Source organism: Pithys albifrons, chromosome 1 (assembly GCF_047495875.1).
Source record: "Pithys albifrons albifrons isolate INPA30051 chromosome 1, PitAlb_v1, whole genome shotgun sequence".
Classification (NCBI taxonomy): Eukaryota; Metazoa; Chordata; class Aves; order Passeriformes; family Thamnophilidae; genus Pithys; species Pithys albifrons.
The window spans coordinates 109,854,998-109,870,760 of NC_092458.1; the positions used below are offsets into that span (position 1 = coordinate 109,854,998).

The following is a 15,763-nucleotide window of genomic DNA, read 5'->3' on the forward strand; positions in this document are numbered from 1 at the left end:
CAATCAACTCAAAGTCCAGGAATATCACCAAGGGCAATTGTCAAATCCTGTCCTTGGGATGGGCTACCTTCCTGCATCCACACAGGCTGGGTCAGCCGGGCTGGGGAGCAGCTCTGCTGGGAATGCCCTGGGGCTCTGGGCCAGCAGCAAGCTGAGCATGAGCCACCAGCCTGTACTGGCAGCTGGGATGGCCAGCAGCATCCTGGGCTCTGTGAGCAGCAAAGCCAGGAGACCAAAGGAAGGGATTACCCCCCTTTAGTCAGCAGTCATTAGATCACACAGAAAACTGCATCCACATTCCACACGCTGCAAAAAACAAATAGTGAAGTGGAAATTCTTTCCAAACTTTTTGATGTGATAAAAGGAAGTTCAATAGCTCTCCTAAATCAGTTAGAAAGGATAAAAGCAGACTAGTGGTCTCCAAGTTTTACAGGACATGATGATATAAAACAAAAGCCTTTTACTGGGATGCCATGATGCCTACCCAGACAAGGTCCAAGTCTGGAATTTAAGCAGCTCACATCCACTTTAGTCATAGTTTTGAAAGCCAGATTTTTTGGGAAGTAAAATTTCAAATTTATTATTTGTATCCATCTACAAATTTTCACTGAATATTATAATAAAAAAATAAATAAATTCAGCATTAGTTAGTTCAGTCCTAATGTGGCCCTCTGACTACCACCCATTACTGATCTCCCACGTAGGGGGCAATGAAGCGGCAACATGTAGTTCAAGGGCAATCCAAAAAGGACTAAAAGGCCTTGGGAAAGTTGGCAAGGAAGCTGGGGCACCAGTTATAGTTTCCTCCATAATTTCAGTTGAAGGCAGCAACATTGGAAGAAAAAGATGGGCTGAGTCTATTAACACATTGCTCTACATCTGGTGACACCACCAAAATTTTGGGATTTTTGACAATGGAATGGCCTACACAGGACCAGGCATGCTGGCATTAGATGGGAATCACCTTTGTTCAGCAAGGTCTGTAATGGGATCAGTTTAAGTGGGCCCATGGAAATCTCATGAGGTTTAACAAGAGCCAAGTGCAAGATGCTGCACCTGGGTTGGGACAGCCCTTGGTCCCAAGACAGTAAGGGGGATGGACAGATCAAGAGCAGCCCTGGGGAGAAGGACTTAGGGGTGCTGGTGGGTGAGAGGCTGGAAATAACCCAGCCATGTGCACTCACTACCCAGAAAGTCAGTTTTTACTGGGCTGCATCCAAAGCAGGGTGGACAGCAGGTCAAGGGAGAGGATTCTGCCCCTCTGCTCCAGTGTGAGCTCACCTGCAGTGGTGTCTCCAGCCCTGGGGTCCTGGAATAGGGAGGACATGGACCTGTTGGAGCAATTCCAAAAGAGTGCCATGAAGATGCCAGAGGGCCGGAGGCCCTCTCCTATGTGGAAAGGCTGAGAGAATTGGGCTTGTTCAGCCTGGGAAAATAAGGCTTCATGGTGACCTGACTGTGGCCTTTCAGTACGTGAAGGGAGCCTACAAGGAGGGGGAAGGACATTTTGCAAAAGCATGAAGTGATAGGACAAAGGCTTCAAATTGAGAGGAAACATTTTTAGATATTAGGAAGGAATTCTTTACTGTGATAGTGGTGAGGCCCTGGCACAGGTTGCCCAGACAAGCTGTGGACGCTCCATCCCTGGCAGTGTTCAAGGCCAGGTTGGATGGGGCTTTGAGAAACCTGTTCTAGCGCAAGGTGTCCCTGCCCATTGCACAGGGGTTGGAACGAGGTGATCTTTTAGGTCCCTTCCAACCCAAGCCATTCTATGATGTTATGATTAAACAGCTAATTTCTAAACATTTGCTCAGACCCAAGTTTGAAATGAGCTGCTTATAGAAACAGGAATCTCAGCAATAGAAACCACAGGGTTTTTTTGTCTGTCTTTGTGCATAATATTTCAGGCATGATATAATTTTACTCAACATTTTTTCTTCTCATTATAAAAAGCTTTAATCACAGCTTTATTTAGAAGACTAAAATGAAAAAAATAAGCATATAGTCAGTAACACCTAAAAATTTCACAATTACTAAAAGTGAATATACAGAATATTAAAAAGCTGTAAAAATCATCAATTATATTAATTAAGGAATATATTATAATTAGATATGGCTAAAGAAAAACATTTTCCTCACATGGCACTCATTCCATAGGCAAGCAGACATCCTTCATTGCCTTTTGTAATTTTCAATTATGTCAATAGTTTCTCCTCCTGAAATTCTCCTTTAACCATGCAGCACACTGATCAATTCTATGATTTGTGTAGCAAATCCCCGAGGCAGAAAATTATGTATTGAAAAAGAAGTAGCTTTCAACTTAAGCAAGAGAAAGTGAAGACACATCTTATTAAAGAAAACCTGAACTATCAAAACTCTTAGGTCAGGTAATACAAGATGACCGAACTCACAATTTCATTGGTAGGAATGTTTATAATCTAATACTACTGGAAAATTAACAGATATCACTTCAGATAAGCTAAGGAAACCACTTCAAGTTTACTAGTAATTGCTTACCAGATGCTGGGTTTGATAACTTGCCACTTAGCTTTTAGCAGTGGTTGTCTATAATAGAAAACTTGACCACAAGTAAGAAATTAAGTTCAGCAGTATTTTGTTTTCTGAAGATAAATAGGGAACTCAAGCAATACCACAAGCTTTATTAGAAATCCATATAGCCCCTAAAGAGATCAGATAGACTCAACTTTTTCTTTTAAATAAAATGAATTATTTAAACATAGTAACAGAAAAAATATCTTTAATGTTTACATGAATTATGTCTTTTAGATAAAGACAAAGTATCAGTGAAAATATACCTATTTACAGAATTTTAATGCTCTGGTGTTTCACTATTAGAAGGTCCATATGCTAACGATATTTTTCTGGCAAAAAAGTTAATTGATTTCAATCAACTCAAGTAATATAGTCTATTTACTTCCTCAGAAACCTAGAGAAACTTAATAGTAAATTTAAATTAGCCCATACATTCAACATTTATAAGTTTATTACATTTAATTTGAAGCAGAATTGTCAGTTATGCCAATATAAATCAAAATATGCAAAATCACATTAGGGCTGTTAATCTTTAGTACCCTGAAGCACTAGTGACAAATGGCTATCATGCACAAGAAATAGACTAATAAAAAACAATCTCATTACAAATTCAAGGTGATGAAGTTAAAAAAAGAAAAAAGGAAAAACCACAACATTAATTAATAACCTATTACCGCAGAGAAAATTCCCAAAGCGCATATTCAAGTTGTTTTTCCCCACCAGACAAAGTCTGTCCACTAATTAATATTTTTCAGCTTATGTCATTTCTTGAGTACCCAAAGTGTGACTTGATAATTAACAAGACATTCACATTCCAAAGCAAACCAATCAATATTAATGTCAATGAGGATGGCAAATGCAGAACTTACCTCTGCTATGGTTATGCATTCTGGATGCAAGGAATTAATCATGTGATTGGCCAGCATCAGATAACACAAAGCATCTTCATCCACATGTAGGCCAAAATACTCATTGTAATCTCCACTGAAACCTGTGCCTAATAGGACAGGAAGATTTAAAGGCCACAGTCAGGGGGTTTTTTTAGAAAACACAGATATTCTGCAATATTCCCTTTTATCTGCACAAAATTTAATAAAGAGTTCTAATCTGTCCTTACGGTAGCAAAACAAGATATGGCTATCTGGAGTTTTTGTTTGACCATTCATAGATTATGCCGAGTTGGGAAGGACTCACAAGGATCACCTAAGTGTAACTCCCGTCTCTGCACAGGGCAGCCCCACGTGCCTGAGAGCATTGTCCAAATGTTTTGAACTCTGCCAGGCTTGGTGCTGTGACCACTTCCCTGGGGAGCCTGTTCAGTGTCCAACTACCCTCTGGGTAAAGAGCCTTTTCCTAATACCCAACCTATACCTCCCCTGGTGTAGGCTTCAGGCCATTCCCTCAGGTCCTATCAGTGGTCACCACAGAGCAGAGATCACTGCCTGTCCCTCCTCTTCCCCTCACCAGGAAGTTGTAACTGCAGTGAGGTCTCCCCTCAGTCTTCTCCAGCTGAACAGACCAAGTGGCCTCAGCTGCTCCTCATATGGCTTCTCCTCAAAGCCCTTCACCATCTTCATGTCCCTCCTTTGGACACTTTCTAATGGCTTAATGTCTTTTTATATTGCAGTGCCCAAAACTGCACACAATATTCCAGGAGAGGCCACCCCAGGGCAGAGCAGAGAGGGAAAATCCCCTCACTCAACCGATTGGTGATGCTTTGCCTGATGCCCGCCAGGACATGGTTGGCTCTCCTGCTGCACTGGCTGCCAGCCAACATGCTGATTTATATTCCACTTGCCACTGACCAGGACCCACAGGTCCATTTCTGCAGTGCTGCTTTCCATCATCTTATTCCCCAGTCCATACAAGTATTATGTGTTGTCCAAGATGCAGCCTAAGATGCAGAATCCAGCACTTGTCTTTCTTAAACTTCATGCACTTGGTGATTGACCAGCCCTCCAATTTTTATCTCCCATAAGGACAAGGGCAGTTGATTTGCAGGTGTCCCTTAGTTCCCTGAACGATAATTCACTGGCATCATTGTTCTGGCTACGTGGTTTACATTATGAGATCCACATTATTTGTCTCATAATCCTTACCCAGAGGCTCTTAACTGTGCCAGTGCCAGGTGTGAGCTCCATACATCCCAGTCCCTTCATTACACATAACACCTTTCCACCTCTTCTGCCTTGTCTATCCCTCCTAAAGAGCCTGTAACTCTCTGACAGGGCATTCCAACCACAGGACTCATCCCACCAGGCTTCACTTATGCCAGTGATGTCATATCCCTGGGACTGGGCCAAAGCTTCAAGCTCCTTTTGTTTGTTCCTCATGCTGCATGTGGTATAGAAATACTTCAAGTGTGGTTCGTTGTAGCCAACACATCATGGAGCAGATTGAGGGATCCTACCAGTGTTCAGTTCCTTAAGTTTTGGTGTGCCATCCCACTGCTTATCACTGACAAGCCTGGTTTTATCCCTTTCCCCCTCTCCCACCTAGTTCAAAGTACTGTCAATGAGCCCAACTAGCTCCTGTTCTAAAATTCTTTTTCCCCTCTGAGAAACAGTGAACTTTATAGTACTATTTCCACAGCAACAGCTGCAACAGGACTGCTGAGATTAGAGTTGATTAAATTGCTTACCAATCCCATGATGGTGATACAACATAGATGTAACGCCATCAAACCGGAATCCATCAAAGCGATAGTCTTCAATCCACATTCTCAAATTAGACAGAAGGAATCTCAAAACTTCCCAGCTGAAATAACATGAACATAATTTACATGCTTTAAAAACCTTGGGAGCAACTAGAATTCCTTATATCATGTTTCCAACTTGCATATACAGTATTTGTACTGTACATTTTACCATTTGGATTATTTCTACTGTTTTTCATTAACCTTTCCCGAAAAAGTTTGTCATCTTAAAGTCTTTGTCTTTTACTCTACATAATTTTAAGACTGCAGATAAGAGGTCAGGAAGAGCTGTCAACTGTCTAGATAAGACATCTAACCGGCTACTATCTGGATGAATGTACTGTATTTTACTACCCATACTTGCCAGAGTAATTTTCCTTTGCCTCTCTAAAGGTGATTCTACTCTGTGGGAAAAGATGGTCCATAGAAATGGAAAGATATTATAACAGGTAAGATTTTATGCCCAAGACATTATGGATTGAGAGCAATTTTTAAGCATAAAGGAAGACAAAAAGCTGCCTTTCCCCATCTCCCTCCCTTATTAGTTACAAATCACATCACCAGATTACCAAATCACCTCCTATTCTGTAAATTTACACATTTGAAGAGTAAACCAACTTATGGAAGTTGAGATGATATTTTTTTAAAACTCAGAACAGGAATGGGATATAACACACACACACACACACACACTCAAAGCAAGCATGAACATGAAATCAAAAACATAAAAAGAGGTTCCAAATTGAGCAAGCACAGGGATGCACTTGTGAAGAGAAATTGATATTAGGGAATAAAATAGTTTCAGGAACAGTTTTCCTATTATTCTTCACTTTTTCTCCCAGGACACTGGTCTCTGTAGCTTCAAAAGACCCCCATATCTTGTTTCTACTCTCTACACTCCATGGCACAACTCTCTGCCACCGTCAGCATGGGCTGCCTCAGGTGCATCTCCTGCCACAGCTCCAAAGAGCTCACCCATCTCAACCAGTCAACCCATAGGGTAGTTAAACTTTTTTTGCCAACATCTTCAAAACTTGCCAGTGCTATGATTTCTCTTTAATCAATTTTCCAAGACAGCACAACTATGAGCCCACTTCCCACTAAGTTTCTGTTCAGAGAAGAGTGCAAGCTATGCAGCAGCACACAGGGTCCCACCAACCACTCTCTGGTGGGTGAGGTGGAAGGAGTAACACAGCACAAAGCACAGCAGTCAGCATCACTGCTCCAATTTATCTATGCACACAATGGACAGAAGGCAGTGAAGGGGACTTTTCTACAGATCATTTAACAGACATCAGAAACAGTAAATTCATGAGGAAGTTATGATACAAGGAATATACTTCATTTGGACAAAGCAAATGTGCCCACTTTCTTTCCTCAATATGCAGGATACTTTAAGTCTTGAGTTAGTGATATTACATGAAAAGATGGGGAGGGTGTGGACACACTTTAAATCTAATCAAATCCTGACCTCACCAAATAGCCAAATCTTATTTATTTCCATAGAATCAGAATATTTATCCTTTTCCTTGCATGCACTGCACACAGATACACACTCATGCCTTTAAGGACAGAAATATTACCCAATCAAACCCTCCAAATTTAGGCAATATGAACCAGTTCACTGTGAATTGCCTCAGTTCAATACCTTTCCTTGGCATGAACTACATGACAAGAATTTTTTCATTCCATCCCCATATTCCCCTGCCCCAATTCATCCAATTCACAAGTTAACACTACAACAGAAAGATCTCAGGAGCTTGTCTGAAGAACCCTCTATATATTTGTTATTTTTCAGGTGAGATGATTTGCAATGAACGAACAAGAGAGAGAATGCTGTGATGTTAGAAGTAATAGAAAGATATCAAAAATCCTACAAACTGGCAAACTGGTCACAAAAACACAGCTTTGTGCAAGCATTTGCTGTATCTTTTTCTGACCCAGCATGAAATTTGCAGAAAGCTATTTCCTGCAAGCTAAATACTGTGAGAAAAGTCGAAGCAGTAGCTGTGCTACAATAGAAATAGTATCTCACACAGAATGAAGATAATGCATGCACAAAGAGAACATTCATTATGACAAGCACCAGCCAGATTTAAAAATTATTTCTTCTCATTAGACTGCTTGACTTCATAACCTTAAAGTCCTTAAGATGGTGAAGAGGATTTTTACATCTCTAAAACATAACACAGAAGTCTCAAAACAGATAACAAATGTAACACTTTCCACCATTGCTGGCACTGGAGAGTCATCTTTGGGAAAAGATAGAGAATCAGTATGAAAATAATTTATAATGACTTTTAGATGAAAAAGTGACTACAGATAAAAACAAGCAAGATGAATTTGTGGAACCAAAATATTAGTTAGAGGAGATCAAAAACCTGAGTAGCAGCAGCAGATGTTTTCCAACCATCTGATTGCACATAGGAAAGAAGACAGTAAAATAAACAAATAAATAAACAAACATTAACTAGTCTAAAGTTGGAAAAATTCACATTGAGGATAATTTTTTAAGGAAAGATATCAAATACTAGCAACCATATTGACTTTTAGAAAGAACTACACAGCTTGAAATCATGAGCCAGAATAACAGGGGTTTTTTTGAAACATGCAAATCACACAAACCATACAGAGGTTCGTTTTTTCATCCAAGTCAATTTGTTTATGGGAGAAACAGCATCAGACATAGAATTTGACAGATGTAACAAATAACTTGGCAGAATGCCAGTAGAGGCCAAAATTGAAGAGGCATAATTGAAATATATCCACCACTGAACCAATAATTCAGGAACATTTCTAAACCAGTACATTCTTGTAATTCTACAGACAGATATGGAAACAGGATAGCATTCATTAAGAAAGTAATTTCTTTTGGGCAAAAGCCATATCTTAAATTATATCCTAAAAGTCTCACATTTTTGCATACCATAAAATTGAGAAAGTTCTTTCATTGCATGCATGATCAAAGAGAGGAAAATATATGCTGCATCATCATTAAGGAACAGAATAATTTACAGTGTAAGAAATTTAAGTAATTCAGAATTCATTCAGACATCATTCAAAACAAAGAAGGTCTTTGCAGAAAAGTATTGCTGGGGTTTTTTTTCTTCACCATTGGATCCCATAACTCACTTATTAAAAACAGATGCCTTGTTTGAAAAACTGAAATGAGCATATCTACCTAGATGACCTGGTTTCATGAGGTGATGAGAAATTTAGCAACTTTCCTATACCAGGTCAGCATAAAACCTGTAAAATCATAAAACCTGACACCCTCATTATTTACCTTTTTCCTCTATACTAATAAAAATAGCAAAATAATGATTCACCATAAGCATTCTAAATTCCAACCCATGCCAAACACGAAATACTTAGATGCAAAGTTAACTTTGTCACTATGATCAACAACAAAAAAATATTGCCTGTACCTAACACAGCTTGATGTAATTCTTGAACAATATTAACGCTGACCTTCAGGAATTGCATTTTTTATTACATGTTATAGAACTGCTGACCTTATAAGAATCAAGACTGTTATGATGATATACCTGTTTCAGTTCTTAGTACTTAATTAACTTAACACATAGTAGCACTGAACTATCCCCAAACATTTCAATAGCTGACTGGCTTAAATTACACCAATGGATTGCTAAGCATAAAGAAATTGGAGTAGTCTGATAATGCTAACTTTCAGTGAATCTGGTACAAATTATTTTATGGACTAAACATTTAGATCTGATACAGAGATGTTATTTTCTTACTTTTCTCTTTTTTTTTTTTTAACCACTGCTTACCCAGTACCAATCAGTTTGCCTGGTATTTAGATGTACTTTGACTAATCAGTTATACAAACAGGTAACCAGTCTTACCCTATTTGGAAAACAACAGTAGAAACAATAAAACCTTTTGTATTTCAAATTCCTTATTTACCAAAAGTAATACCTCTCTGCCATCTACATAATATCATTGCCAAGATCCCAGGTCATCTGTAGCCATAAGGGATTGAGAAGCTGAAGCAGGGGAAGAGGTGCCTCATATTTGAACTCACACTGCCTGACTGCTCTCCAGACCTGCACTCCTAATTATTCTGAACAGCATCCTATGGAAACATACGCGTCTCTGTCAGGCAACAGAACACGGTAACGTTGTTAACAGACCAAAAGAACTTTTGCTTGGTAATCCAAACGGCATTATGCCTACAAAATGGGCCATGCAGACAACAAACAAAAGAGCTGTCCTCTTCGGGCATATGACAACCTGTGAGCACAAGGGGTCAGCAGCAACATGTCACTTCCCCTGTATCAGCCCCAAGGACAGGCAGAAGCAATGAACTGATTTTTTCCCCACACTAACAACCAAAGGTACTGATGCAGAATGCTAGTTTTTCTGGATGTAAGAATCCTGGAAGTGCATTGTATGACTGCATCCTGTACAGCTAGAAAATAATAATAAAAAAATAAAAAACCCCAAACATCCCAGATTGTTCTATTTCAGAGACATTAAGCTAACTCATTTCAAAGTTTGTATTAGGACACAGAATAACTTAAGGAAAAAGCTTATTCTGAAAACAATTGCAATTAATAGTAGTGGCACAGATATAACAGGTGAGAAGTTACAGGAGACTAAAGCTGTCAGTTTAACATGCACTGAATTTTTAACATTATTTTTAAATAAACACAAAATAAACAAGAAAAAATCTTGAGGACAGTCCTCTCTACACTCCAACTTCCAGTTGCAGCAGAGTTTGGCAGTTAAAAACTTTCATAATGCCTGCAACATTTTTGCAGTAATGTTGAATTATTCTTCAGAGTGCTACAGTACTTTGGATATTATTAAAGTAAAGTAACACAATGAAATTGGTTTTTTAACATCACCACCATAAGCAACCAAGATGCTCATTGTGGTCATGATCCCTTTAGTGAAGCAGTTCCAGCTGTTGCGCTGTGAAGGTAATTTGGAGGCCATGAGAGGATTTCCAGGTTAGCTGGATAAATTCTAAGGTCTCTGCTACTTGTCCTTCACAATTTTGCACATGGATGAAGCTTGAAAGTAACACTTTAAACAGCAGTAGATCTTTACTCACACAAAGCTTGTGTAGATGTTACCCATGCTGTGTGGATTATAACTGCACTGTCTTGGACAAGATAACGGGTACAGTTCCCAGTTCTCCCGGCCTCCTGCTGCTACTGGCTCAAGACTTCATTAACAGAGATTTTGGATCATGAAAGATGATCTCTTTCAGTCATATCAATGCTAAACACTTTGGTTTTACCCTGAAGCCCATTATTTATTTTAAAATAAATATTAGTTTAGATCTAGCTCCCTGAGCTTTTTATCTCAAATTTATCAGGTACCTTAACTACCCTACTGTTTTTTCCTTCCCTACTTACTGCTTACAATCAATCGCTTGTCACTTTACCTCTGTTCTCTGCACTTTGAGATTTTATTTTAAAGAGAAATTGATCCATATCATGACCCCTGTTTCATTTGATTAGATGTTTTCTTTGCTACCTGTATAGAATTCATAAACTAAAGGCTGATAATTTATATACTGAGTTGTAGCAAAGAAGTTGACAGTGTCAAACAGAAGATTTGTAGCCTTTAATCTTTAGTCTGTAAAGCAGTTTTATATTTTAAAAGACATTTTGAACTCCAAGTTTTATCCTTCCTTGAGGTCCACTGAAAACATTAGAAAAGCTTCATCACCAATTAGATACCTTACTTTACAAATTTCACAGTCAACTCTTCTTACAGCTAACAAGGGGTCCTCACTCAGAAAATCTTGCTTGACATTGCAAGACTTGGGACCCAATCTTGGAACAAAAAACTCTCTACTACAGAGTGCACATATGTCATTGCAAGTGGATTGAAGGTTTTGAAAAACTGCAATTACTATGCAGTAAAAATAATAATAATAATATAAAAAAAACCAGAAACCCCAAACAAACAAAAACAAATATCCCCCCAAGAACAAACAAACAAACAAACCCACACCACTCAAAACTTCATGCCTGCAGGGTCCTGCATGAGCAAACAGCACTCTGACATCAGTAAGGGAACAAAGACCTACATTAGGGACATATGAAAGAATTCTGAACTATAAGGAAGTAAATGAATAAAGTCAAACACTACACTTTAGAATTAATAATAATAATAATTAAAAAAAAACAAAAAACAACAACCACACAAAGAAAGCTGAGTATTAAAAATACAGACATTTGAAAAACTACCAAATGTTAACCTCAGGAGGTAGAGACAACATCATTGTGAAGCAGCACTAGATTATCTGACTTGCCAAACATTAACCCATTTCTGTCCTAGAAAACCACCCTCCTGCTCAGTCTCAGAGGAGCAGAGTCTGCAAGAGAACACAGCAAGTGTTCCAAACTGGACTGAAGTATACAGTCTACCTCGAGGCCAGAAGGGGTTGCAGTTCCTATTACAAAAGTCTGAGACTCTAAGTCAGTAATTAGGATGGGGCCTCAGTATGATCCTGATATTGCAAACAACTTGTAAAGCTTCCCTGTGGCCCTCAAGAATGTTTTACTATCTAAATAGAAAATGAAAAAAGCTAATCAGTCCTCAGTGACTTGAAGCAAAGATCTTGTCACAGAGAGGTGACAAAATGTCACACAAAGCAAATGGGGATTGTTAAAAGTCCTTCTCAGTCTGTTTCTTGTCAGGTATTCAAGTATCAAATCCAACATTAAATCTACCAGCTGTGAGAAGAGCAGTGGTCACAGCAGAACCCAGAACTTGTTCAGATCAATGTCTTTGAAACCTTCAGCCATGCAGTGACTGGCATGCAGTTTCCACTGGGAAGGATAGATCCCTCTGTACAGTGCCATAAAAGGTCAGGAGTTTTTGCTTTCCAGTTGTTTCCAACAAAAAGGGTGCTTAAAGGTAGCAGTGGTCACTGATACCAGTTTTCCCAGTAGGAGCTGGGCTCCCAGTGAACTGTTTAAGCAGCTTTCCCAGCTACAGCAACTGTCCATTACACAGTTGATTCCCAGAAAAGTGACATTTCCAACTAGCTTTCTGACTGGAAAAATAGACACAAACATTATCAGATGTAGGTCAGCCAGTCAGGTTTCTAAGTAGGTCAAGATTCTCTCTTTCCATGTTTCAAGATGGCATCAGCTCAGTTTTCAGGCATGCATTTCTCACAACTACTAAATGCCTCTCACTCACAGAAAGAACTAAGATGGCAGATGGATGGCCATAGGAATGAAGCACCTTTTACCACAGCCACTTACTGCCAGCTTTTCTGAACATTTTTATAGAAGAATATAGATCTTTGAAAAGGGCTGATAGGAAAAAAAGTTGCCTTCTGTATTCTTACAGGACATTATTCCGTTAAGTTGAACTGTGCATGAGGTAAAAAAACAAGAAATAAAACCCAATCTATGATTAGTGCCTCACTGTCATGAGCAGTGAGAAATAAGAGGCAGTTATTGTCTACAAGCTTGTGCTGGAAAAAAACTCTGGAATCCTGATATATGAGTTCAAATGAATAGCAAATACATGACCGGGGCACTACTAAATCCAGAAAGAGGATTTTATTCTTAGCCACAGAAATTGAGGATTTATTACATAATTAGAAAGTGGATGATATTATGTAATTACAGTCTATATCACATAAGTCACTGAAAGACTAGAAGTTTCCTCTAACACTTAAAAATAACGGATACTTTTATCAATAGTTGTGGCAGAAGACATCTTTGCTTAAGTATTAACATCTCATCGCTGAATTAAAATGGAAAAGCTCAAAACTATTTGAGAATTCCAAAGCCAGCCCTCAAGAAAAGAAATCCTTAATTAAGTAGTATTATGAAATAGTCATGAGAAATCAAAGGACTACTTTCAAATTTGGACGCATTTGTTTAGTAAAGATCTGAACTTCTTTTACAAACTAAATCATATTGGCTTCTATTGGAGTGAGAAGGTCTCCCCTGAACCTTCTTTTCTCCAAATTAAATAGTTCAAGTCAGCTTTTACATATATATATATATAAACATACATATACATAATAATGCTAATAAATATTATACATAACATATATTGTGATTTATATATTTGTACTTTTCTATTTAAAAATTCTAGTAAGCAGAACACTGTTTATTAAATAGCTTTTCATTTTTTTCTTTTGAGAGCAAACTGAAGCAGAAGCTTTGAAAATGTAGAGGATTTTCCATTTTAGTTAGAATTGAAATTCTAGAGTGCCATACAGGACGAAAGCCATTCTGGAATCGCTAATCCTGATCCCCAGAAGTCCAATGTTATGCAGGGAGAAAGCACTTTCATTCAATATGCTTCAATTAATATAACAACAATGGGCATTTATTAGACATATAAACTCATATTCAGAAATTATGTCAGGGAAATTATTTCTTAGAAATAAGCCCATCCTTTATTCATGTACAACCAGTAGTTCTGAAGTCTGCAAGAAAGTATTTTAATTTTTTCTCCGCCCTCAAAATTCTCCTTCACCTGTTGGTGCAAAGCAGTACCATACAGTGAGATCCTTGAGGAGTTATGGCACAGATGAGACAAGACTCAATTAAATTAGAGTGACTGAACATGTGCCAGGTAAAGAGTGATAAACACTCTGACATTTTGGTGAGGGAAAAAATCCTTGCAGGTTGTCCCAAAGTCACTAAAAGTGATCCCAGGGACACACTGCTGTGTGCCCTTGGTAGCTGATTCCTCCCAAACACGAGTGAGGGCAGCCTCAGTCCTGCATTCACATGGCTTTACTGAAAAGAAATTTCCACAAGAAAACTTTTCTCCTCAAAATGAACTATGAACTACATAAGGGTTTAAAATATCAAGTGAGCAGCAGTGTCCTAGGCTTACATTTTTCAGGCTAGTCCTATCTACACTTGGTAAAAGTAAGCTAATATCCAATAAAGCATTCAGTTATTTGCCCTATAAATGGAAGCAATAACTCAAATACTACTCAGTAAAGGTTATGTCCTGAAAAACGCGTATATAAGAACAGCCTTGGAGGTAATGCAGGTTGGTACTTATTGTAATGAAATTTAATATTCTTGATGCTTTTTGCTCAGAGGGCTTCCTTAAGTAAATAGGGGAAAAAAAATAGTAAGTACCAGAGACAATTACCTGCAGTTTTAACAGAGCCTGCAGGGCACACACATTTTAAAACAGAGAAAATATCAAAAATAAAATTACAAAACTCTTTAAAGTGCTGTAAAGCCTACATGGATTTCAGCTACGATTTGGATAAATTAGCACTCATATCACTTATGTTCAAACCCAGTAAGTTATACACTAATAAAATTAAAATCTTTGAGATCATTTAAAATTCTATTCTCCCAAAATAAGCTTCTCAGAAAATACTAAATTTGTTTAGTCATATAATCAACTCTGCAAATTAACTAAAAAAAAATTTTGTTGTTCTGCAACATGCAACTAAATCACAACTTTTAAGATGTACCATCAGAATTTGCATACAATTTTACGCTATTCATGATTTCCGTAATTAAACTGAGATCTCAAACATTTCAGAGTAGTTTGCTGTTCAACACCCGGGTTGCTTTCAAATTAGGTCTAAATGTAGTGCAGAAATAGCCTACAAACTATTACATATGAGACGACTTGAGATTTCAAACAGACCATTCTCCTGAACTTTATGCAGAAAACAGGAACAGAGTTGAGATGGGGACAGTGAAGAATCAAGTGTCAAGAGATATTTAACTACTTTGTTGCGAGGTATACTTTCTCCCCCCAAATAGTATGCTATTATAAGCATGTATAAGAACAGAAAACAATTATCCTCAACTTTCTATATTCCCTACATAGGAAAACAAAATTACACTCAAAATCAATTAGTTCCCTTAGCAGTGACAAAAACATTAATTTCCTGGCAACTTCTTAATATTTTTAAGTTCTACTTTCTCAAAACCATCTTATTATGAACCTGAAACAGTGCTTTCTATAAACCTAATTTCTTTAATTACTTTAAAATACTGGTTCCTGAAGTCACACATTGACTCAAAAGGGACACTGAAATGTGTGAATAGAAATAGGTATTTAAGAAGAAATAAAATTCTTCATAAAAAGAGAACATTTGGAAAACTCCCAAGTAAAAGCTTTAAAGAAGTGAAGACAAGACCTCTGCCTTTCAGAAAATTCCAGCATTAGACAAACATATCATCAAATATCTGTTTGTCTAAAATTCAAGTGCATTGGTGACTGAGAAGTTTTTTCTGTGTACACATGATAGCAAAATGTAGTTGCTGTGGTGGTGTAAGGCTTATGTTCATATATACCATGAAGATACTAACAGAACCTTATCAATCTATCAGTCAGTGCTTACATACTACTACAGATTACTTTTTTAAAGTAATTACCTGAAAATCCCACATCAAAACAGTAATCCTCAAGCAAAGCACATTAGTTGCATTTTATATTAACATGGCAAAACCAAGCTCATAATTATTAGTTATCACATAAGACTGAAAAGGGGGTGAGTCTCACATTTTACCATCCTAG

General features: G+C 37.9%; 1 protein-coding gene across 2 annotated transcripts in view; it reads right to left on the bottom strand.

Annotated features, from left to right (window-relative positions):
• GBE1 (1,4-alpha-glucan branching enzyme 1) overlaps positions 1-15,763 on the bottom strand; it is a 156,152-nt gene that overhangs the window by 51,201 nt on the left and 89,188 nt on the right. For both annotated transcript variants that reach the window (XM_071563491.1, XM_071563481.1), the window contains exons 8-9: positions 5,195-5,310; positions 3,423-3,550 (exon numbers count right to left, since the gene is read on the bottom strand). In XM_071563491.1, coding sequence (XP_071419592.1) covers positions 3,423-3,550; positions 5,195-5,310 — 244 coding nt within the window. The remainder of the gene's footprint in view (positions 1-3,422; positions 3,551-5,194; positions 5,311-15,763) is intronic.